The sequence below is a fragment of the Saccopteryx bilineata genome, chromosome 3 (assembly GCF_036850765.1).
Source record: "Saccopteryx bilineata isolate mSacBil1 chromosome 3, mSacBil1_pri_phased_curated, whole genome shotgun sequence".
In the NCBI taxonomy this organism is placed as follows: domain Eukaryota; kingdom Metazoa; phylum Chordata; class Mammalia; order Chiroptera; family Emballonuridae; genus Saccopteryx; species Saccopteryx bilineata.
The window spans coordinates 301346544-301370685 of record NC_089492.1 but is presented as its reverse complement, the minus strand read 5'-3'; the positions used below and the strand labels follow the sequence as shown (position 1 = coordinate 301370685).

Genomic DNA, 24142 nt, shown 5'->3' with positions numbered 1-24142 from the left:
GTAGTAATCTGTTTACTGATCTGGAGGGGGTCTTATTTGAAACTGTATCCAGGAGTGCCTGGGTGTAACCTGAGACTCTGAAGGCATGATCTGCCAGCTTCTCTCCCAGGGAAGGGTGCTTCTCTGCTTCAGTAGGGGGAGGTATGTCTCAGATCTCCATGGAGACCTGAGTTACTGCCCCTTCTCCCCACTTCCTGTTCTCAGCAGTATCTTGTTGTGCTCATTGGAGCTGAAGAGCTTTCTGGAGGTGGTTCACCCGGAACCACTTTAGGCTTGTTCTGTGTGGAGGGATCAAGCCCTCTCCAAGCTATGACCACCTCCACACTGGATTTCTCAGCTTCTCAGGTCATCCCATGCATTCCTCTGCCCATCGCTGTCTGTCTCTCTCTTCCCCCTTTCATTTTGGAAGACAAGCCAGCCCTCTCAGTGCACCTTGTTCCCAGTTCCCCAAGCAAGTGGCTGTGAGCGATATTTTCTGCCCTTGTAATGAGAGCCCTTCTGGGTCTCAGCATCACCTCCCCTTTCGTTCCTGGAAGCAGGGGACATCCCACTACACTCCCTACCAGTGTCAGTGTGTTTTCTTCTTTGCTCCTTGATTTTGGAGACCTGTTCTTGTAGTCCAAAGTTGGTTTTTCACACTGATTGTTCCTAAAATTGTAATCCAGTTTGGTGGTGTGAGCTGGGAATCTGTGCATCTGCCTACTGTACTGCCATCTTGGTATTGCTGCTGGGAGTTTTTTGATAACTGTTTCAATTTCATTTGTTGTAGTTGGTCTGTTTAGGTTTTTTGTTTCTTCCAGATTTAGTTTTGGAAGATTATATGTTTCTAGGAATTTATCCATTTCACCTAGGTTGTAAAATTTTTTGGCATACAGATCTTCATAGTATTTTCGTACAATCCTTTGTATTTATTTCTCCTTGATCTTGTTATTAACACATTTGTTATAAAATAACATGCTATTTAGCCTTCAAGTGTTTGAATGTTTTTTCAGTTTTTCTATTGTAGTTGATTTCTAGTTTCATGCCATTGTGATCAGAGATGCTTGATATGATTTCAATTTTCTTAAGTTCATTGAGACTCGTTTTATGTTCTAACGTGGTCTATCGTAGAGAATGTACCATGAGCACTTGAAAAGAATGTATATTCTGCTGCTTTAAGGTGAAAGGTTCTGAAGATGATACCTATTATATCCAGTTGATCTGGTATGTCATTTAAAGTCACTGTTTCTTTAATTTTTTGTCTGGAGGATCTACCCATTGATGTTAGTGGGGTATTAAAATCTCCTACTATTGTAGTATTGCTGTTGATCTTGCCCTTTATGTCCATCAAAATCTGCTTTATATATTTAGATGCTTCTATATTAGGTGCATAGATATTTACAATGCCTATATCCTTCTGTTGCATTGCTCCCTTTATTATTATATAGTGACCTTCTTTATCCCTTACTATATACCCTTTGTTTTAAAATCTATTTTGTCAGATATAAGCATTTCTACCCCAGCTTTTTATATTTTCATTTCTATTTGCATGAAATACTTTTTTCCATCCCTTCACTTTCAGTCTGTATGTATCCTTTGTTCTGAGGTGGGTCTCTTATAGACAGCATATGTACGGGTCCTGTGTTCTTATCCACGCAGCTACCCTATATCTTTTGATTGGGGCATTTAATCTATTTACATTTAAGGTTATTATTGATATATATAGTTGTTTATTGCCATTTTATTCTTTAAATCTACAATCCTAGCCTGACCAGGATGTGGCGCAGTGGATAGAGCGTCAGACTGGGATGCGGAAGACCCAGGTTCAAGACCCCGAGGTGCCAGCTTGCTTGCAGGCTCATCTGGCTTGAGCAAAAAAGCTCACCAGTTTGAGCCTAAGGTCGCTGGCTCTCAAGCAAGGGGTTACTCGGTCTGCTGAAGGCCCTTGGTCAAGGCACATATGAGAAAGCAATCAATGAACTAAGGTGTCACAAGAAAAAAACTGATTGATGCTTCTCATCTCTCTCCATTCCTGTCTGTCTGTCCCTAGCTATCCCTCTCTCTGACTTTCTCTCTCTGTCCCTATAAAATAAAATTAAAAATTAAAAAACAAAATCTACAGTCCTCTTTTTCTAGATTTTTTTTTCTTTCATCTTTTTACAGCAGGCCCCTTAACATTTCTTGTAGTACTGGTTTGGTTATAATGAATTCCTTGAGGGTTTTTTTGTCTGGAAAGCTTTTTATTTCTCCAAATTTAAATGATAGCCTTGCTGGTTATAGAAGTCTTGGTCATAGGTTCTTGCTTTGCATCACTTTGAATATTTCTTGCCATTCCCTTCTGGCGTCGTTTCTGTTGAGAAGTCAGATGTTATCCTTATTGAGGCTCCTCTGTAGGTAATTAACTTCTTTTCTCTTGCAGCTTTTAGTATTCTTTTATTGTCTCTTAACTTTAGCACTTTAATTATGATTTGTCTTGGTGTAAGCCTTTTTTTAAAATTAATTTTAGAGAAGAGAGACAGAGAGAGAGAGAAGGGGGGAGGAGCAGGAAGCATCAACTCCCATATGTGCCTTGACTGGGCAAGCCCTGGGTTTTGAACCAGCGACCTCAGCATTCCAGGTTGACGCTTGATCCACTGCACCACCACAGGTCAGGCCGGTGTAGGCCTTCTTGAGTTCCTCTTTAATGGGACTCCCTGTTTCTTGAACTTGTGTGACTTTCCGTCATCAATTTAGGGAAGTTTTCAGCTATGATTTCTTCAAACAGGTTCTCTATCCCTTGTCCGTTCTCTTCTCCTTCAGGAACCCCTGTGATGCTGATGTTGTTTCACTTCATGTTGTCATAGAGCTCTTTTAGAGTTTCCTCAGACTTTTTGAGCCTCTTTTCTTTTGGCTACTCTCCTTCTGTGCTTTCGTTTATTTTGTCTTCTAAATCGCTGATTCAATCCTCTGCTTCATCCATCCCGCTTTTAATTCCTTCTAGTGCAGTGTTCATTTCTCATATTGTATTTGTCATTTCTGACTGATTCTTCTTTATGATTTCAATGTCTTTTTTTTTTTTTTTTTTTACTGTGATTGTAATTTTTTTTTTCAGGGACAGAGAGAGTCAGAGAGAGGGATAGATAGGGACAGACAGACAAGAACAAGAGAGAGGAGAAGCATCAATCATCGGTTTTTCGTTGCGACACCTTAGTTGTTCATTGATTCTTTTCTCATATGTGCCTTTGACAGTGGGCCTTCAGCAGACCAAGTAACCCCTTGCTTGAGCCAGTGACTTTGGGTCCAAGCTGGTGAGCTTTTTGCTCAAGCCAGATGAGCCTGCGCTCAAGCTGGCAACCTCTGGGTCTCAAACCTGGGTCCTTCCACATCCCAGTCCAGTGCTCTATCCACTGCGCCACTGCCTGGTCAGGCTCAATGTCTTTTTTAATGCTTGCTATCCATTTAGGTGCTCATTGTTGCTTTAAGATCCTTAGCATCCTAAAAATCATTGTTTTGAACTCTGTATCTGGTAGTTTTTTTACTTTAATCTCACTCAGTTCTTTTTCTGGGGATTTCCCTTGTTGATTCATCTGGGTTACATTTCCTTGTCTTCCCTTTTTGTCTGTGTATAGGCTCCTCCTCTGAGCATGCTGCTTGTGTAGCTAGCTGAATATAGGGTTGGTACTGTCTGCCACCAGCTAGCAGTTGTGTTGGTTCTAGATCTTAGGTTGGCGTCAGCTGTTGTTTCTCATCTGCTGTGGACTACTTGCCTGCAGCTACTGCTGTTTCTGCTGTTTGTGTCTGTGTTTTCTTTGCCCGCGAAGTGTGGGAGGGGCTAACCTGTGTAGAAGGATCAGCTTCCTCCTGCTTAGAGCTGACAGCAGCTCTGTTAATGCTCCAATCTCTGTAAGATTTGCCTCCACTTTTCACTTGCTCCACTTCCTCTTGCAGTTCTTCCCAGAGTCTTCTGTAGAGACTGTAGTGTGGGCACAGACTGACTTCACCCAACCAATCCTTCTACAGGTTACCATCTTGATGGGTTAGGGCAACTGACGTTGGGAATACAACGTTAGTGGGACCCCCTACTTCAGAGCCTAATCCCTCAACCACTGCTGGGTACTCAAATTTTATTTCTCCCCAAGGTGAGCAGCAGGTTCAGATCAAATGGAGCCAACAGTCCCCTTTGCAGAAATTCTTACAGCTGATGAGACCCTGGTCTCGTGGAGGAAGAGTTCTCTCCTGGGTCTGACTGTGCCCCCCCAGGAAGTGGCTACGCCCCTTGGCCTGATCCAAGAATAAGCTCACAGGGACCTACACTTTGAATGTCCATGCTTCAAGCCTCTCTCTTTTCCCCCTTTGGAATCTAACCCAGCAAGGTAGGATATCCAGCACCCAGGCCAGCTGACTTTGTAGCTCCTCCCTATCCAATTCATGTGAGCCGCTGTGCAGGTGCTGATCACAGAGAGCAGAACTCACCTCAGCTGGGCCGGGTGTGAGGAGCCCTTTGTTAGGATACCACTCTAGCAAGGGTTGTTAGGTCCTGAACCGATGCCCTCTGCAGCTGTCCACTGGATGTGCCAGCCCTGTGCCTGCCTGGCAGAAAACTGGCACAGACCAGTGGGAGACTACCCATAACTGGCCCTCAGCAACCTTTTTGGAGCTACAAGTGATCCAGAGTTTGTGGCTGCCTTTTCTGGGCCCAGGTAGGTGAACATTGTAATATCAGCTACAAACCTAGGCTTTTACCCACACTGGGCCTGGGGGAAAGTCCACTTAAAAGGCCAAGGTTCCCAGAGTCCTTCCTTTTGCAGCCTCTGTCTGCTGGCTGCTTGTTGGTCTCTAGAATCTAGAGCAGGGGTCCCCAAACTTTTTACACAGAGGGCCAGTTCACTGTCCCTCAGACCATTGGAGGGCTGGCTGCCACATACAGTGCTCCTCTCACTGACCACCAATGAAAGAGGTACCCCTTCTGGAAGTGCGGCGGGGGCCAGATAAATGGCCTCAGGGGGCCGCATGCGGCCCGTAGGCCGTAGTTTGGGGATGCCTAATCTAGAGCCTGCAGCAACTCAGGGATTTGGAAGGGTGGTGGGTTTGGCTCCCTCCTTCAGCCCCAGGTGTCAGTCTGTCCATAGTTTTTTCACAGACCTCAGTAGGGTGTGGCCTCTGAGACACAGAGGTGTGGTCTGCCTGCCCATAGTTTCAACAAGTCAGTCTCCTGTGAGGTGGAAGCACCAGTCATAGACTTGGCAGAGTGTGGGGATGTAGCTTGGGCTTCAGTACCAGAAAACTGAGTCACTGACGTCCTCCCTGCTTCCTGGGCTCTCAGAACAACCCTTTGCCCTGACTGGAGCAGGAGAGACTCCCGAGGGCGGAGCAGTTGCCACTCCCCAGGCTGATACCACTCCGAGGGGACTCTACCCAAGAAGGATGGTGACTGCAGTACTGGAGAATGACTCAGCACAGGGGTTAGGGTGGCCATCCCCCACCCTGGGCCTCCAACTTTACACTCTCCTTCTGCAACTCCAGTCCTCTCAGCTCTCCCCCACTAACCGCTGGGTAAGTGGCCGTGAACGAGGTTTTCTGTGCAGGCCCTTTAAAACAAAGTCTGAGTCTCAGAAAGCTCTTTCTTGCAGACAAAAAACCTAGCTCTTTTCACTGCCAAATTCTGTCTGGGAGCCTCTTCTAGGCTCTTGGGCTCTAGGATGGGGTTCTAGGCCTGAGGCCGAGCACCCACACCTCTTAGAGCAACCCTCCTGCGGTGAGAGTCCCTCCAGACCCTTCGCTGCCCCTCGCTCTTGGGAGCAGGGCAGCCCTTTCCACATTTCCGCCCTTCCTAACAGTCTTAGTGTGGCAGCTTCTGTGATCCTTGGTTATCAAATCCTCTTCGTTTAGTCCAGAGTTGGTTCTTCAGGATGATTCTTCTTAAATTATGTTGTAATCCAATTTGGTCCTGGGAGTTGGCAGTTGGAGCATTTGCCTACTCAGTTGCCATCTTGGAATCTTCCTGAATTATTCTGTTCTTATACTCTTTGATGACAATAGCTTTGGAATATGTTTTAAAGTCAGAAACGATTCCCTTAACTTTGCACTTCCCACAATTGTTTTGGTTACCTGGTGTCCTGTGACATTTCATATTAATTTTAGAATGAGCTTATCTATTTTTCACAGAAGTGTCATTGGATTTTGATAGGGATTGCTTTGATTGTTTAGATCGGGGTCCCCAAACTACAGCCCACGGGCTGCATGCAGCCCCCTGAGGCCATTTATCCAGCCCAGCCGCACTTCTGGAAGGGGCACCTTTTTCATTGGTGATCAGTGAGAAGAGCACAGGATGCATCCGCTGCGAAGCGCAGCGTTGCTCATGTACAGTACTACTTCCAGTCTGCGGGACACACACGTCACGGCTCTGGAAGCGCGTCATATCACTTGTTACGGCTAGCAGTGACAAATATGGAACTGGACATTGACCATCTCATTAGCCAAAAGCAGGCCCATAGTTCCCATTGAAATACTGGTCAGTTTGTTGATTTAAATTTACTTGTTATTTATTTTAAATATTGTATTTGTTCCCATTTTGTTTTTGTACTTTAAAATATGTGCAGTGTGCATAGGGATCTGTCCATAGTTTTTTTTATAGTCTGGCCCTCCAGCGGTCTGAGGGACAGTGAACTGGCCCCCTGTGTAAAAAGTTTGGGGACCCCTGGTATAGTTATTTTCTACCACTGATCTGTGGACCGGTGCACCAGAAATGTCGTGCTGGTCTGTGAAAGAGTTAATTACCCTGATGTTGTATGAAGATTATAGACCCAGTGATCTTAGCCGAATTTGCTTATGCTCAGGGTGATTTCTCCCTTAGTGGTCCCTGAATAAATCTCCCAAAGTGTAAAAAGATTGAAAACCACTACTTTAGATCACCTTTGGGTCTACTGACAGCTTAGACTATTAGAATTTAGTTTAAGATAATGGCATGGGTTGATTATTTATTGATTTCTTCTTTAATAACACCCAGCAGTATTTTATACCTTTAATCACACAAATCATGCACCTCCTTCATTAACTGAACTCCTATTTTATCCTTCTTTGTACTGTTGTTTATATAATTACATTCTTAGTTTGGTTTTTTTTTTAATTTCCATTGCTGTATAGAAACAGTATAGTTCAGTAGTTGGTTTTATATTCTGCCTTCTGAGAATTTTTTTTAAAATGAGGATTCTGTATGACTTTGCAGTACAGGATTTTGTCACCTGTTAATAAAGATTGTTCTATTTCTTTTCTGTTTGTTGTCACTATGAGGGTACCTAAAACATTTTATTTATTGATTTAAATTTTACTGATTTATTTTTAGGTGAGAGGGGAAAAGATAGTGAGGCAGACTCCTGCATGCATCCCAACTGGGATATACGTACTTGGCAATGCCATCTAGGGGCAGTGCTTGAGTACCCAGCTATTTTTAGCACCTGAGATTGTCATGCTTTGATGGAGCTATCCTCAGGCCTGGGGTCATGCTTGAACCAATCAAGCCACTTTCTGTGGGAGGGATAGAGGGAAAGAAGGCAGACAGCAAGGGGTGAGAAGCAGATGGCCGCTTCTCCTGTGTACCCTGGCCAGGAATCGAGCCAGGGATGTCCATAAACCGGGCCAACACTCTATCCACTGACCCACCAGCCAGCACTTCAAACATTTTAAAGTTATAACAATAATCTGAACAGGTGGTGGCATAGTTAATAGAGTGTCAGCCTGAGATGCTGAGGTCCCACGATTGAAACCCCATGGTCTCATCTTGTATGAGTATTGAATCACAGACATGATCCCATGGTTGTTGGCTTGAGCAAGGGGTTGCTGGCTCGGTTGGAACTGCCCACCACACCCCAGTCAAGACACAGATGAGAAGCAATCAATGAACAACTAAAGTAATATAACTACGAGTTAATGTTTCTCATTTCTCTCCTTTCTTCTCTCACTCAAAAAAAAAAGTTATTCCCATATACTTTATACTGATACTATCAGGCCTGACCAGGCGGTCGTGCAGTGGATAGAGCATTGGACTGGGATGTGGAGGGCCCGAGTTCAAGACCCCAAGGTTGCCAGCTTGAGCCCAAGGTTGCTGGCTCAAGCAAGGGGTCACTCGGTTTGCTGTATCCCCCGGGTCGAGGCACATATGAGAAATCAATCAATGAACAACTAAGGAGCCGCAACGAAGAATTGATGTTTCTCATCTCTCTCCCTTCCTGTCTGTCCCTGTCTCTGTCTCTCTCCCCGCCAAAAAAACCTGATACTATCAGTTGCACACAAAAACTCTATTGCTTGCCATCTCTACTCATGTAGCCACTTACGTTACAAGATTTTATTGGTTTTAATTATTAAAATTTAATAAAAGAAATCGAAGAGATTAGTGTTTTGTCATTAGACTACTATAGAATTTTATATTTGTGTATATATTTACATGTACAAGAAATCTTTATATATTTATATGGTTTAGTTTTTAGAATTTTTATATTACATCTAGGAGGATTTTCTTAAGCATTTTACATGGGGCAGGTCTAATAGTGAAAAGTCTTCAGTGTTTTTGAGCTGGGAAAGTCTTCCCTTCTCCATTGTTGACCTGTTTGTCAGATACAGTGTTCTTGGTTGTTAGTTTTTGTTGTCTTTCTCAGTTTAGTATTTTATTCCATGGTCTTTTTGTCATAAGGCTTCTGCTGAGAAATCCACTGATAATCTTAGAAGCACTGTCTTTTCCAGTACAAGTAGTTTATTTTATTTTATATTTTTCTTAAGTTAGAAGTGGGAAGGCAGTCAGAATCCCGCATGCGCCCAACTGGAATCCACCCGGCATCCCCACCAGGAGGCGATGCTTCATGCGGCCAGAACCATTCTAACACCTGAGGCAGAGGCCATGGAGCCGTCCTGAGCGCCCGGCCAACTTTGCTCCAATGGAGCCTTGGCTGTGGGAGGGGAAGAGAGAGATAGGGAGAAAGGAGAGGGACAGGGGGGAAGGGTGGAGAAGCAGATGGGTGCTTCTCCTGTGTGCCCTGACCGAGAATTGAACCTGGGACTTCCACATGCTGGGGCGACGCTCTACCGCTGAGCCAACTGGCCAGGGCCTAGTACAAGTAATTTTTTTATGGTTTCAAGATAATTGTTACCTGGGATTCGTGATATTTTGATTACAATATGTCCCATAGATATTTTTACATTCATCTTATTTAGAATCCAGTGAGCTGCTTGAATTTTTACAGCTCTTTCTTTTCCAAATGTTGGAGTCTTACACTATTAATTTTTCATGTAAGCTATCTTCCTCTTTTTACTGTCCTGTCTTTATAGGGGCCACTTAATATGTTGAGTGCTCGATTTTTTGATGTCCCATATGTCCCTTAAGCTTTCTTCACTTTTCCACATTTTAATTGCCTTTCCTACTAAACTTTTAGTGAACTATGTACAGGATTTTTTATTTTTTCCTCAGCTTGGTCACATCTTATTGATGATTCTTCTGTACTTTCAAATTCAGGTGTATTGTGTTTTTCAACTTCCCATTTCAGATTTTTTTTTTTATACTCCCTTTGTGCATTTTCATTTTGGTCATCGACACTTTTCCTGATATTATATACTTTTAGGTTTTGCCTACTTTTCCATTTTAAGGTGGATATTTTCTGTTGTTTTTTAGGTAATACATATTCATTAATGTAGTACCAATATCTAGTTACTTACTTTGTTTTTCTGATTGGACCGTGTTTCTCTGTATGCCTTCATATGTTTTGTTGAGGTTTGGAACTGTAAACAATCAGGCCTTACGAACTTGTTTTCTACTTTAGAAAACACGTAACAATAACCCGTGGTAGAAATTCTGCTTTCTTTCAAGGCTGTTTTGGAGATTTGTATTGTTTGTTCTTTTGTGTATGTGTGTTCAAAGGTTAAAATGTGTTTTGTTTTTTCCTCAGTACTCATGTTATCTTTCTGTTTTTAATATCTGTTTTCAGTGCTGTAGTCTCTGTGTTTGAACAATTACTTACTTTTTTTTAGTAGTCGCTAGACTTCATTCATCTGTACTGCCATTCTCTTGGCACTCTGTGTCATGCAAAATGGAAACAGGGCTCTCAAGAAGCTGTAAAACAGCGAGATCATTAAGCATAATAATATCCAGGCCCATTCATGCTGTCACAAAAGGTAAGGTTTTTTTTCATGGTCGCATAATAGTCAACTATTTAAATGTACCACAGCTTTTTTATCCACTCGTACACTGATGGATACTTGTGGTATTGTAAACAACGCTGCCATGAACGTGGAGGTGCATGTCTTTTATTGAATTAGTGTTTTGGGATTCTTAGGATATAGTCTTAGAAGTGACATTACTGGGTCATATGACAGCTCCATTTTTAATTTTTTGAGGAAACAAAGTTTTCCATGGTGGCTGCATGAGTCTGCATTCCCACCAGCTTTGCATGAGAGTTCCCTTCTCCACGCCCTTGCCAGCACTTGTTTGATTTGTTGGTGAAAGCTGTTCTGGCTGGTATGAGGTGATGTCTTATTGTGGTTTTAATTTGCATTTCTCTGATGATTAGTGACATTAAACATTTTTTCATATGCCTGTTGGCCACCTGTATGTCCTCTTTGCCAAATTGTTTGTTTAGATCATTTGCTCATTTTTGAGTTGACACTCCTGGTGTTGAGTTTTATAAGTTCTTTATAAATTTTATTAACCTCTTATCAGATGTATCAGTGAGTATGCTCTCCCATATAATGGGTTGTCTTTATTTTGTTAATGGTGTCTTTCACAGTGCAGAAGCTTTTTAGTTTGATATCATCCCATTTGTTTATTTTGTCCTTTATTTCACTCACCTGCAGAGCTAACATCAGCAAAAATATTGCTATAGGAGATGTTGAAGAGTCTACTGCCTGTGTTTTCTTCCAGGATTTTTATGGTTTTGTGACTTACATTTAAATCTTTTATCCATTTTGAGTTTATTTCTATGAATGGTATGAGTTGGTATTCTGGTTTTCAGTTTTTCATGTACCTAATTTCCCAAACACCATATATTAAAGAGACTGTCTTTACTCTGTTGTATACTCTTGCCTCCTTTGTCAAATATTAGTAATCTGTATAAATAAAAATGTAAATGTCTGTTTGTTCAAAATCTTAAATCTCCGAAAGTTTTTCACCAATTGCTTTGAAATTTTGACAGAACGTTGCATCGAATACGCGCGTTTTTATATACCTACTATTATAAGATTATATAGATGTCACACCTGTTACAGGTAAAAGCATGTTTTTGAAAAACAGTGCCATCTGTTGGACGTAAAAGCAACACATGCTATATCATATATTTTACGATTCCATTTCAATTTTTCCGATTGCATTGTTGTGAAATATCAACCAGCCAAAGCTTTGCAGTGGCACACGGCTTGCAGTAAAAAGATTAATGAGCAATGTCATAGAAGCAACAATCTTGACAGGACCTTTCAAAGGCGAAGATGTCCTCATTCCTCGCATTCCTATGATTCCAACAGATATGCCATTTCAATTTAAGAGATTGCAATTCCCAATTCGATTGGCATTTGCAAGCACCATCAACAAAGCTCAGAGCCAATCTTTAGAAACGTGCGGTTTAGATCTAGACACAGATTGTTTCTCACATGAAGAATTATATGTTGTGTGTTGTAGAGACAGCAAACCAGACAATCTCTATATCTGCACAGACAATGGAACAATAAAAAATATTGTATACCCACAAGCATTGTGAAATTAAACATATTAGGAACGTGCGCTTTTTCTTTTCTTTCTTTTCCCTTTAACCAGATTAAGCCACAGCAATGCGTGGCCAGGTACAGCTAGTTAACTATAAAATTGTAGATTTATTTCTTGGTTCTCTACTCTGACCTGTTGGTTTGCATGCCTGTTCTTATGCCAGTACCAAACTGTTTTTTGATTACAGTGGCTTGTAGTATAGCTTGATATCAGGAAGTGAGATAACCTCACACTTTGTTTTTCATTTTCAGGATTGCTGATGTCCCGGGATCAATCTTCAATCAGGGCACACATGAGAAATAGCTATCTGCCTCTCTTCACTTTCCTCTCCCCCTACTCTCTCTTTCTCTCTTCCGTTCTCTTAGCCCAGGGGTCTCAAACTCGCGGCCCGCCCACCAATTTTGTGCGGCCTGCAGATTAATCCACGAAGTTTGATTAGTCTGCGGGCTGCACAAAATTGGTGGGCGGGCCGCACAAAATTGGTGGGTGGGCCGCACGGACGCGAGTTTGAGACCCCTGTCTTAGCCAGTGGCTCAGTTGGTCATGTATCAGCCCCAGATGGGGGTTGCAAGGTGGATTCCAGTAAGGGCACAAATGGGAGTCTATCTCCCCTCCTCTCACTTCAAAAAAAAAGAAAAGAAAAAAAAACATCGCTGAGGCTATCTGGACTTCTTTTCAGAGTCCATATAAATTTTTTTGGAATATTTGTTCTAGATCTGTGAAGTATGCTGTTGGTATTTTAATAGGAGTTGCATTGAATCTATAGATTGCTTTAGTTAGTATGGACATTTCAATGATGTTAATTCTTCCTATCCATGAACCCGGTATAATGATTCTACTTTTTTGTATTTTCTCAGTTTCTTTTTCCAGTGTCTTACAGTTTTCTGAGTACAAGTCTTTTACCTCTTTGGTTAAATTTATTTCTAGGTACTTTATTTATTTTTACAATACTAAATGGGATTTTAAAAAAATTTCTCTGACATTTTATTATTGGTTTATAAAAATGCCACTGATTTCCAAATACTAATTTTATATCCTACCACTTTGCTGAATCATTTATCAGGTCTTAATAGTTTTTTGACAGAGACTTGAGGGTTTTTCTATGTACAATATCATGTCGTCAGCAAATAATGACAATTTTACTTCTCCCTTTCCAATTTAGGTGCCTTTTATTTCTTGTCTGATGGCTGTGGCTAGGACTTCCAGAACTATGTTGAATAAGAATAGTGAAAGGAGACGCCCCTGTCTTGTTCCTGGCCTTAAGGGGATTGCTTTTAGTTTTTGCCCATTGACTATGATGTTGGCTATCAGTTTGTCATATATGGCTTTTATTACGTTGAGGTATGTTCCCTCTTTTCCCACTTTGTGAAGAGTTTTAATCATAAATGGGTGCTTGAATTTATCAAATGCTTTTCATGCATCTATTGATATAATCATGTGATTTTTATCCTTTATTATATTTTATTTTTTTTATTTATTTTTTTACAGAGGCAGAGATAGGGACAGACAGACAGGAACAGAGAGATGAGAAACATCAATCATTAGTTTTTTGTTGCGCGTTGCAACTTCTTAGTTGTTCATTGATTGCTTTCTCATATGTGCCTTGACCGCAGGCCATCAGCAGACCGAGTAACCCCTTGCTGGAGCCAGCAACCTTGGGTCCAAGCTGGTGAGCTTTTTGCTCAAGCCAGATGAGCCCGCGCTCAAGCTGGTGACCTCGGGATCTTGAACCTGAGTCCTTCCGCATCCCAGTCCGACACTCTACCCACTGCGCCACCACCTGGTCAGGCAATCCTTCACTTTATGTGATGAATCATGTTTATTGATTTGCAAATAATTGTTGGACTTGCACCTCCCTGCCCCCTGAATGAATCCTACTTGATTGTGGTGTATAATCTTTTTTAATGTATTGCTAGATCTGGTTTGCTAATATTTGGTTGAGAATTTTAGCATCTTTTGTTCATGACAGATATTGGCCTATAGTTTTCTTTGTAGTGTCTTTACCTGGTTTTGGAATTAGGATAATACTTGTCTCATAAAGTGAGCTTGGAAGTCTTCACTTTTTTGGACTAGCTTGAGAAGAATAGGTGTATTAGGTGTTGCGGTACAACCTGCACTGAACAGAACCAGAGCCCAAGCTGATTGAATTTGGGAATCTTTATTCACTGGCCAGTGGTCTGTTCGCTGCACTGAGAAAGCAATGAACAGCCCTGAGCTCGGGGGAGAGGGGTATTTAAAGGCAAAAACCACAAGGCTACAATTTTCCCAGCACTTTTGTACAATATCTTGTAAAAGTACACAGGTCTAAAGATAATAAACCGCCTTTCTGTAATATCTGCAAGGCTGACGCACAAGGAACGCATCCTGCCTCTGCCAGCAACATTAGATTTGAGCCTGACTGCTGAGGCTTGCACCAGTTCCTCCCAAGCGCCGAGCTGAATTGGGTCAGGGGTTCCCAACATGGGCTGGCGCGCCAGCACATTAGGTACCTCAGCTCTAACTCCCAAGTTTATTGTAATGTCTCTAATGAGTAAGGTGGGCTCAATGGTACTAAGTTCTAGGCGACCTGAGCTCCTTGCTCTAGGAATGTTGACAGTATATTTGTTTGTCCTTCTGTTGTTGATTGCTGTTGGCCCTTTTGTGGGTAGAATTAACCCTTCAGGCTGGCTGGCTCTTAGGGTCAACCTTGATCATGTATATTAGACATTGTGTAATGTCTGTCCTCTAGGCCCTAGGGTGTAGTTACTCTCTGCAGGGCTGGTACCTGCTAGACTCCTTTGGGCATGCTGCATGTGTGTCTAGTTGAGTCTAGCCTTGGTGCAATCTGCCACCCACTTCTGGTTGTGTTGGGTCTCGGTCCTCTTAGGCATGGTTTCGATATGCATTGATGTCAGATGTTTGCAGTCTGCTGTTGGCTACCTGTGCGGAGCTACCTGTATGTTCACTGTTTGTGTTTTTTGTACCTAGGTGTGTGGGGGAGGGGCCACCTTGTGTGTAAGGACTGACTTCCTCCTGCTTAGAGCTGAAAGTAGCTCTGTAAAAGGGCCCAAGCTCCTTAAAATTTGCCTGTTTCCCCTGAAGACCTCCCCTTGCTGCTGTCTGGTCTTCCCGCAGAGTCTTCTGTAGCGACAGTAGAGTAGGTGCAGACTGGTCAGCCCACTAACCCCTAGCCGTAGCAAGTTTGGTGGGTTAGGACAACTGAGGGCGTCATTAGTGGGACCACCTACTTGGTGGGTGTCTCCTGGTTAGGAACTTGGTACAGGGAAAGTGGCACCTAATCCCTCAGCCACTGCTGGATATTCCAATTCTTTTTCTCCCCAGAAAGATGAGTAGCAGTTTCAGGTTGGGTGGGGCTGTCACCTCTGTAGAAATTCTTTAAGCTGAGGAGCCCCTGGCCTGGGGAAGAAAGATTGAGAGTCTTCCACTGGGGCTGACTGTGCCAGAAGGGGACTGGGCCCTTCAACTGGTCTCAAGAAGAGGGTCCAAAGAGCTCACACTTTGAATGTCTGACCTCAAACCCTGTCACCCTTAAACCTGTGAATCTGAGTTCAGGAGGGCAAGATATGTGGGTCTTAGGCCTGCTGGCTACAGAAAGTGGAATTTGCCTCAGCTGGGTTTAGTGTTCGAGATGCTCCCTTTGGATATGCTACTAGTAATGCTAGTTGGATCCTGCTCTGATGTTGTCTGTAGTGTTTTGGAGCTATAAGTGAGCCACAATTTATGGCTACCTCTGCTGCTCTTAGGTGCCACTGGATGGACCAAGTTGCCTCTGTCTGCTGGCTGTTTGTTAGGCGTGGTCCCTGAAAATACCTCTGGTAGAGTATAGAGCAGGCGTCCCCAAACTGTGGCCCCCTGAGGCCATTTATCCAGCCCCCACTGCACTTCTGGAAGGGGCACCTCTTTCATTGGTGGTCAGTGAGAGGACCACTGTATTTGGCAGCCCTCCAATGGTCTGAGGGACAGTGAACTGGCCCCCTGTGTAAAAAGTTTGGAGACCCCTGGTATAGAGGCTGGGGCTGGTCAGAGGTCAGTAGGGTGTAGCCTCTGAAACCCAGACACTTGGTCTGCCAACAGTCTGGACAGTTTCTACTGAATCTCCCATGACATGGAATCACCAGTTATAGTCTCGAGAAAGTGGGGTGGAATCCTCTGGCCTCAGTGCCAGACTGCTGAGTCACTGACACTTCGAGTCTTTTCAGCCCCCCATTTTCTGACCAAGGCTATTTACTTCTCAGCTGAGCCAAATCTTCATAGGATAGTGCAAAAGAGATTTCTGAGGGTGGGGTAGTTGTTTTCCCCCAAGCTGATGCCACATGGAAGGGATTGGTCTACCCAAGAAAGATGAATAATGCAGTATTGGAGAATGATTCAGCATGGAGGTCTTGGCTGTGAACAAGATTTTTCACTACCGTCTCTGAGGGTGCCTGTCTCTCTGAGATACCCTGACTTCTTTCTGCAGACAGAAACATTGCCTCTAAAGTCTCATGCTATGTGGGCACTTCTAGGCTCTGCTGCTACGGGCTGGAATCTTGGTCATGGGCTTAGAACCCACACCTCCTCAGTTGAGGTGTCCCTCCAGAATTTGTCCGCTCATGGAAGCTGGGGCAGCCCTTTTTGCATCTCTGTCCTTCCTACCAATCTCGATGTCGCTGCTTCTGTGAATCCTTGCTTAAACCGCTCCTCTTTATTTAGTCCTAAATTGGTTTTTCAGGATATTGTTCTTAAATTTAGTTATAACTCCAGTTTGGTCCTGGGAGGAAGTAATTTGAACATCCGCCTTCTCCATCACCATATTGGACCTCTTGCGTTGAACTCTTGACCTGCTTTTAGACTACGCAAAATATAGTTTGGTAAATAATTGCTGGTAAGTCCGTTCTCCTGAGTGTTCTAACAATGAACATTTCTTTTGTATCTTTCAGCTATGCCATCTGAAGACAACCAGACCTTGTTACAAAAGCGAGAAATAGAAAATTTCTTCTCTAAAACAATACTGGTAAGATATGGAAGGTGTGGTTTTGATAATGTACACTTAATGAAAGCTTTGGAATTTTATTTCTTGATTCAGAGACAAGGAAAAAGACAGAAACTTTGATCTGTTCCTGAATGTGTTCTGACCAGATATTGAACCTGCAACCTTTGCATGTTGGGATGATGGTCTAACCAACTTAGCTATGTGACAAGGGCAGAACAATTATTTGTAATTAAATCTTTGTTTCCTAAAGACATCAAACATATTACACACTCGGGAAACTACCTGTTTAAGTCAGTTACATTTGTATATCATTGTTTCTAAAGGTGAAGACCAAAAACTTTAAATGTTATATATTCTTGGAAAGGAAATCTGAAATGTCTAGTAAATCGTCATCAGTGGTGTGAATAATCATTTGAATTGCTTAAAGTGTACGGTGGGATTAAACTTTCAGCCAGTCATTTCTAAAATTTAGAGATTTATAATGCATGAGTACAGTTTAAATGTGATAAATCTGGCAATGCCTTTAACAAGGAATCCTTATTCTTCCACCAAGTAATGTTTCTTTTTAATTAAATGTCTATAATTTTCATAAACTTGGGAGTATTTTTTCTATACAAGCATGGTTTAATACGTATCACAAACTAGTTATTTGGGTTAAGGTAAGCATGTTAAATGAAATTATAGCTTTCACTAAAGGCCTTTCTATCTTTGATGATTACCAGAGTACACATAATGGAGACAGAAGTTATCAATGCAATGAACATTGGAAAAACATTAACCAAGCATCAAAACCTAATAAAAACCAGAAAACTCAGTTTCCAGAGGACCATAAAATCCATGGAAAAATATTTAACCAAGCATCAAATCCTAATAAAAACCAGAAAACTCAGTTTCTAGAGGACCATAACAACCACGGAAAAGTATTTAACCAAGCATCACATCCTAATAAAAACCAGAAAACTCAGTTTCCAGAGGACCATAAAATCCATGGAAAAATATTTAACCAAGCATCACATCCTAATAAAAACCAGAAAACTCAGTTTCCAGAGGACCATAAAATCCACGGAAAAATATTTAACCAAGCATCAAATCCTAATAAAAACCAGAAAACTCAGTTTCCAGAGGACCATAAAATCCATGGAAAAATATTTAACCAAGCATCAAATCCTAATAAAAACCAGGAAACCCAGTTTCCAGAGGACCATAAAATCCATGGGAAAATATTTAACCAAGCATCAAATCCTAATAAAAACCAGGAAACTCAGTTTCCAGAGGACCATAAAAACCATGGAAAAATACTTAACCAAGCATCACATCCTAATAAAAACCAGAAAACTCAGTTTCCAGAGGACCATAACAACCATGGAAAAGTATTTAACCAAGTGTCAAGTCACAGTGCACCTCAGGTTATTCCTATTGAGGAGAAGACAAACAAACAAGGTAAATGTGTCAGATCTTTTAAGGAATCTTCTAATCATATTAAACATGAGATTATTCATATTGAGGAGGAACCTTACAATTATAATTCACATAAGAGAGCTTTCAGTCAAATAGTCAATGAAAATAGTCCTGAGAAAGTCCATACTGAAGAAATACTTTATATCTGTGAACAGTGTGGTAAACCATTTAATTGGCCTGTAGGAAAGCAGCTTTACAAATGTGAGTCATGTGGCAAAGACTTTACTGAACATGCGAGAAATAATCATACTGCTAAGAGACCTTACAAATGTGGAGAATGTGGTAAAGCCTTTTACAGTTCCTCAAGTCTTCTTGAACATCATAAATTTCATACTGGAGAGAGGTCTCATAAATGTTTAGAATGTGACAAAGCCTTTAACTCTAAGTCAGAACTTACTAGACATCAGAAAGTTCACACGAGAGAAACCAAACGTAGAGAACGTAGTCCGAGAACTCCTGGTGAGAAGCCCTACAAATGCAAAGAATGTGGCAAAGCCTTTGCCCGTTATCCATACTTCATTGAACATCAGCGAATTCATACTGGAGAGAAGTGTCATAAATGTTTAGAATGTGGCAAAATCTTTAACTGGAACTATGAACTTATTAGACATAAGAGAATTCACACAGGCGAGAGACCATACAAATGTAAACAATGTGGGGTTGCGTTTAGCTGGCCGTCAACTCTTAATCAACATCAGAGAGTTCATACTACAACAGAGAAGCCTTATAAATGTTTAGAATGTAACAAAATCTTTAACTGGAAGTCAGAACTTACTAGACATCAAAGAACTCACACAGGAGAAAAACCATACAAATGTAGAGAATGTGGGAAATCCTTTAGCTGGCCATCAACTCTTACTCAGCATCGTAGAATTCATACTGGAGAGAAGCCCTATCAATGTAGAGAATGTGGGAAAGCCTTTATCCAGTTGTCTCACCTTAATCAACATCAGAGAATTCATACGGGAGAGAAGCCCTATCAATGTAGAGAGTGTGGGAAAGCCTTTAACCAGTGGCCACACCTTACCAAACATGAGGCAATTCATACTGGTGAGAAGCCCTATAAATGTAGAGAATGTGGCAAAGCCTTTAGGTGGTCCTCCACACTTATTCAACATCAGAATATTCATATTGGAGAGAAGTCTTATAAATGTTTAGAGTGTGGCAAAGCCTTTTTCTGGCACTCAGTACTTACACAACATCAGAGAATTCACACAGGAGAGAAACCCTACAAATGTAGAGATTGTGGGAAAGCCTTTAGCTGGCCATCAGTCCTTACTCAACATCAGAGGATTCATACAGGAGAGAAGCCCTATAAATGTAAAGAATGTGGCAGAGCCTTTAGCCAATTATCAATTCTAACTCAACATCAGAGAATTCATACTGGAGAGAAACCATACAAATGTAGAGAATGTGGCAAAGCCTTTAGCTTTTACTCAAGCCTTAGTCAACATGAGAGAATTCATACTGGTGAGAAGCCCTATAAATGTAGAGAATGTGGGAAAGCCTTTAGCCAGTTGTCAAACCTTACTCAACATCAGAAAATTCATACTGGCGAGAATCCTTATAAACGTAATGTACGTACCAGATTCTTTAAACCACAGTGGTATATTACCCAACGTGAAAGATTTCGTACTGGAGAGAAACCTTACAAGTGTTCAGAATGTGGCAAAGCCTTTTTCTGGCACTCAGTATTTACTCAACATCAGAGAATTCACACAGGAGAGAAACCATACAAATGTACAGAATGTGGTAAAGCCTTTACACAGTCCTCAAACCTTGCTCAACATCAGAGAATTCATACTGGAGAGAAACCTTACAAATGTAGGGAATGTGGGAAAGCCTTTACCTGGCCATCAACTCTTACTCAACATGAGAGAATTCATACTGGAGAAAAGCCTTATAAATGTAGAGAATGTGGAAAAGCCTTTAGCCAGTTGTCAAACCTTACTCAACATCAGAAAATTCATACTGGAGAGAATCCTTATAAATGTAGTGTACGTGCCAGAATCTATAATCAGCAGTGGTATCTTACCCAACATGAAAGAATTCGTGCTGGAGAGAAACCTTACAAATGCTTAGAGTGTGGCAAAACCTTTTTGTGGCGGTCAGAACTTAAGCAACATCAGAGAATTCACACAGGAGAGAAACCATACAAATGTAGAGAATGTGGCAAAGCCTTCAGACAGTCCTCAAACCTTACTCAACATCGGAGAGTTCATACTGGAGAGAAGCCCTATAAATGTGCAGAATGTGGGAAAGCCTTTAGTCAATTATCAATTCTTACTCAACATCGGAGAATTCATACTGGAGAGAAACCTTACCAATGTAGAGAATGTGGGAAAGCATTTACCTATATTTCAAATCTCATTCAACATCAGAGAATTCATACTGGAGAGAAACCCTATAAATGTAGAAAATGTGATAAAGCCTTTAGCCAGTTGTCACACATTACTCAACATCAGAGAATTCATACTGGAAATAAATCTTACAAGTAAAGAGGATGTGTTAATCCCTTTGGCCATTCCTCAAACCTAAACTCAACAGAGTTCACTGGACAGAAACCTTACAGTTGTAAGGAGTGTGGTAAAGTCTTCACTTGGCAGAGGAATCTTACTGGACACAGAATTCATTCTCAGGATAAGCCTTACAAATGTGGAGGTTATGGCAAAACTTTTAATGACCATTCCCATGTTACTGATGAGGACAGAACTCATACTGGGAGGAACCTTATAATTGTAAAGTATGCGGTAAAGCTTTTACCTGTCCTTAGAACTTGCTCAGCATTGCAGAATTCATGGTGGAGGGAAACAGTAAAAATGTAAGTAATTTGGCAGAACATTTAATCCTTGCTCAAGCCTCATTGAGCTTCAGAGAGGAAAGCTTTATAAATATAATGCATGTTCCAAAGTCTTTGTCCTCGTTCATATCTTACTAAACATCTGGTCATTAATACTAGGTGGAAGATTAACAGATATATAGAACTTGGGAAAGATTTACCCAGTATGCAAACTTGACACCCAAATTTACACTGGATAGAAACAATAACAAAAGTAAGGAATGTGAAAAAGACTTGATACAACATTCACAGCGTATTTAATGCATGAGAATGCATACGGGAGAGATTTTAAAACTGAAAAGTGTGGGACACTGTGTAGCTGGACCTTTAGCCTCACACAGTATCAGGTATTTCACAATGTGTAGGATTTTGCATTTGTAATAATGTATGAAAGACGTTCAAATTTTCATTTCACAAAAGCCAAAAGAATTTATGCCTTAAAAATGTAGAAGTTTACAAATGTATGTAATTGAATATAAATTTTAAAATATCACTGAATTCACAGTAGAAGTTAGTTAAAAAGAGTTTTCAGGTATTACTCTTACTGACAGTACTTACACAAAATAATCCAAAGTTTAAAAACAGATAAGTACTTTCTAGTATGCTTCAAAATACAAGGGGGTGGATATTTGGATATGCATAATTACTTAGAGTGTTTTCTATTTTATATTGACAGTATTTGAGATATTTTTGAGAAGAAAATATAAATGGGGTTTCACTCATCAGTTGATGCTGCTATGTCTATTCTTGTTGTGTGTGTGTGATATCATGAGGTTGACTGTTGCTTCCATAAAGATCTTGAGCTCTCGTGTAATTGGTACATTTCACTCGCATCTACGTTTGCATTAAAGATTGAGGACAATGAAGAAAATCTAAATGGAGATGCTGTTTGTGGTTAACTTAGAACATTGTTACATGTCAACATGAAGGGTGTCTTTTTTATTTTCATGAATACAAGATACTGGCTTTTACTAGTTGCTCCTTAAAAAAAACATGATAGCCGTTCATTAAAATCCTGATTTATCTTCCTAATAGCCATAGGTGGAATGATGAACATTAGTTGATGTGGTTGAAATTAAAAAGTGATCAGGGTTATCTGAGAAAGTATATACAACTCATCCCTAAGTATATACAATTATACATTTATGTTTATTTATTAAATAATTAGGCTATATTCTGGAAACCAAATAAAGCGCAGTTCTCGGATCATTATATGAGAAGAATAGAAATGCTTCTTGAATGTCTGTCGTGTGTACTTTACAAATAGTAATGAAGAGGATTCGTTGTGCTATATTTAGACTCTTTGTGAACTTAATATTATTTTCATTAATAAAGCTGAATGAGTTTGAATGTGTTCATGTATCATGCCTTATTCAAGGTTTTAGGTAGCGGTATACAATTTGGTAATGCTCTACAGTTATTTCATTGTCAGTCCCTTTCCCCAGTGGCCATAGACTTTAAATAATATGAACGGATTTCTCCATAATTTCTATATTTCATTTATTACTATACCCACTGGGACACTATGACAGTTACAATCAAGAGGACCTGAGGGTTTTTGAGAGTTCAGCTAAGCTCCTTCATGATGTTGCTGCCATGGCGTTTATTTTCTGTAGCTAGAAGCCTGGAACTGACAGTGCCTTGTCCTACAATTGCATGCACTGGACAGCAGCTCAGAGTCACAAGAGAGTGGAAGTTCCTGACATGACTCCAGCAGCCCCTGTGAGCAACAGTCTCACACCTCAGGGCTTTCACCATGCTGGCCCTTAGATATGGGCTCTCTGCATCTCTGCATAACTTAACCAAAACCTCACTCTTTATGGTTTATTTAGAACAATCTGAAGTTAGCTCAAGGACACTGTATATGAACCCTGTTAAAGACATGTGCTCTCGGTCCTGGTACTCTCTTCTGGCATTCGGCCATGACCTCAGTGAGTAACGACAGGCATGCTGGCTTTTCCTCCAGGGCTTGTGAATTTTAAGCATGTCTCTTCCCATCTCCCTTGTGGTCTCCTGTGAAACTGCGGCTCACCCTCCAATATTACCGGGCTCTGCTTCACGAGTTTTACTAATTGAAAAAACTCTAGTCTATTATAATTAGGGAGTTCTTTTTCACTTCTGACCTTATATATATTATTTCACATGTCAGTTTCCTGATTTAAGCCCATTTAAATTTACATGGTTTGACACACAAAAATACAATATGTGCCTGACCTGTGGTGGCGCAGTGGATAAAGCATCGACCTGGAAATGCTGAGGTCGCCGGTTCGAAACCCTGGGCTTGCCTGGTCAAGGCACATATGGGAGTTGATGCTTCCTGCTCCTCCCCCCTTCTCTCTATCTCTCCTCTCTCTGTCTCTCCCTCTCCTCTCTAAAATGAATAAAAAAAAAAAAAAAATACAATATGTGTATTAGTAACCTGAAGGTGTAATGTGGGAATAAAAGGACCGAGAAATAAAAAAATGGGTTTGCATGTCTTCAGAAGGATTGGGAAATAATGCATCAACAGGTCATTTAACAAAGTCAATGAGTTATAGCCAAGTAGACATCTCACACATTTATAATGAAGATGATTTTCTGTACATTTTCCCAAAAAAACTCATGACTCAGAGAAACTCAAAATGCACTTATCCCTTTTACTTTCTTGTGTTTGATACAAAACCTACAATAGTTTTTCCTTTTTTCATTGGTCATGAAATGTTGCTTATGTGACCAGTTTAGAGATTTTAGAATTGTTTCCATAGAATGTATTGGCATTGAAAAATCACCTGGAAATTGCAGGTAATTTCAGAGATTATACAAAGTTTCATTTTGTTTAGTATATTCCATTTTTCTGTTGGATAGTAACACTATTATAAATGTTTTAAAATTATTCTCACTTTTTGTAAGTGATGTCATCCAAGTCACTCATCTCTGCCAATGTGCTCATCTGAACACTTAAATGATGTCACTGTGTTCTTCTGACATTTACATGAAGTGCACACACACAGGACAGTGCTGTCACTCTAACAGGCTCCGTAATGAAGAGACCTGAATCCCAGTAGCAGTGAGGCTGCAGGGCCAGGTGGGAGATGACTTAACACTCAGGGTGCCGAGTTTACATGAACACTTCCTGTGGAGCGCTGACACCTGTTCCCAGGCTGCACAGCTGGCTCCACTCAGGAAAATTGAATGTTCT

General features: G+C 41.1%; 1 protein-coding gene across 1 annotated transcript in view; it reads left to right on the top strand.

Moving 5' to 3' along the window:
• Positions 1-22318, top strand: part of LOC136331918 (zinc finger protein 11-like) — a 43057-nt gene extending 20739 nt beyond the window's left edge. Inside the window, exons 4-5 of the mRNA XM_066271083.1 lie at positions 16615-16688; positions 17390-22318. Coding sequence (XP_066127180.1) covers positions 16615-16688; positions 17390-20623 — 3308 coding nt within the window. The 3' untranslated portion in view covers positions 20624-22318. The remainder of the gene's footprint in view (positions 1-16614; positions 16689-17389) is intronic.
• The last annotated feature ends 1824 nt before the right edge of the window (positions 22319-24142 follow it).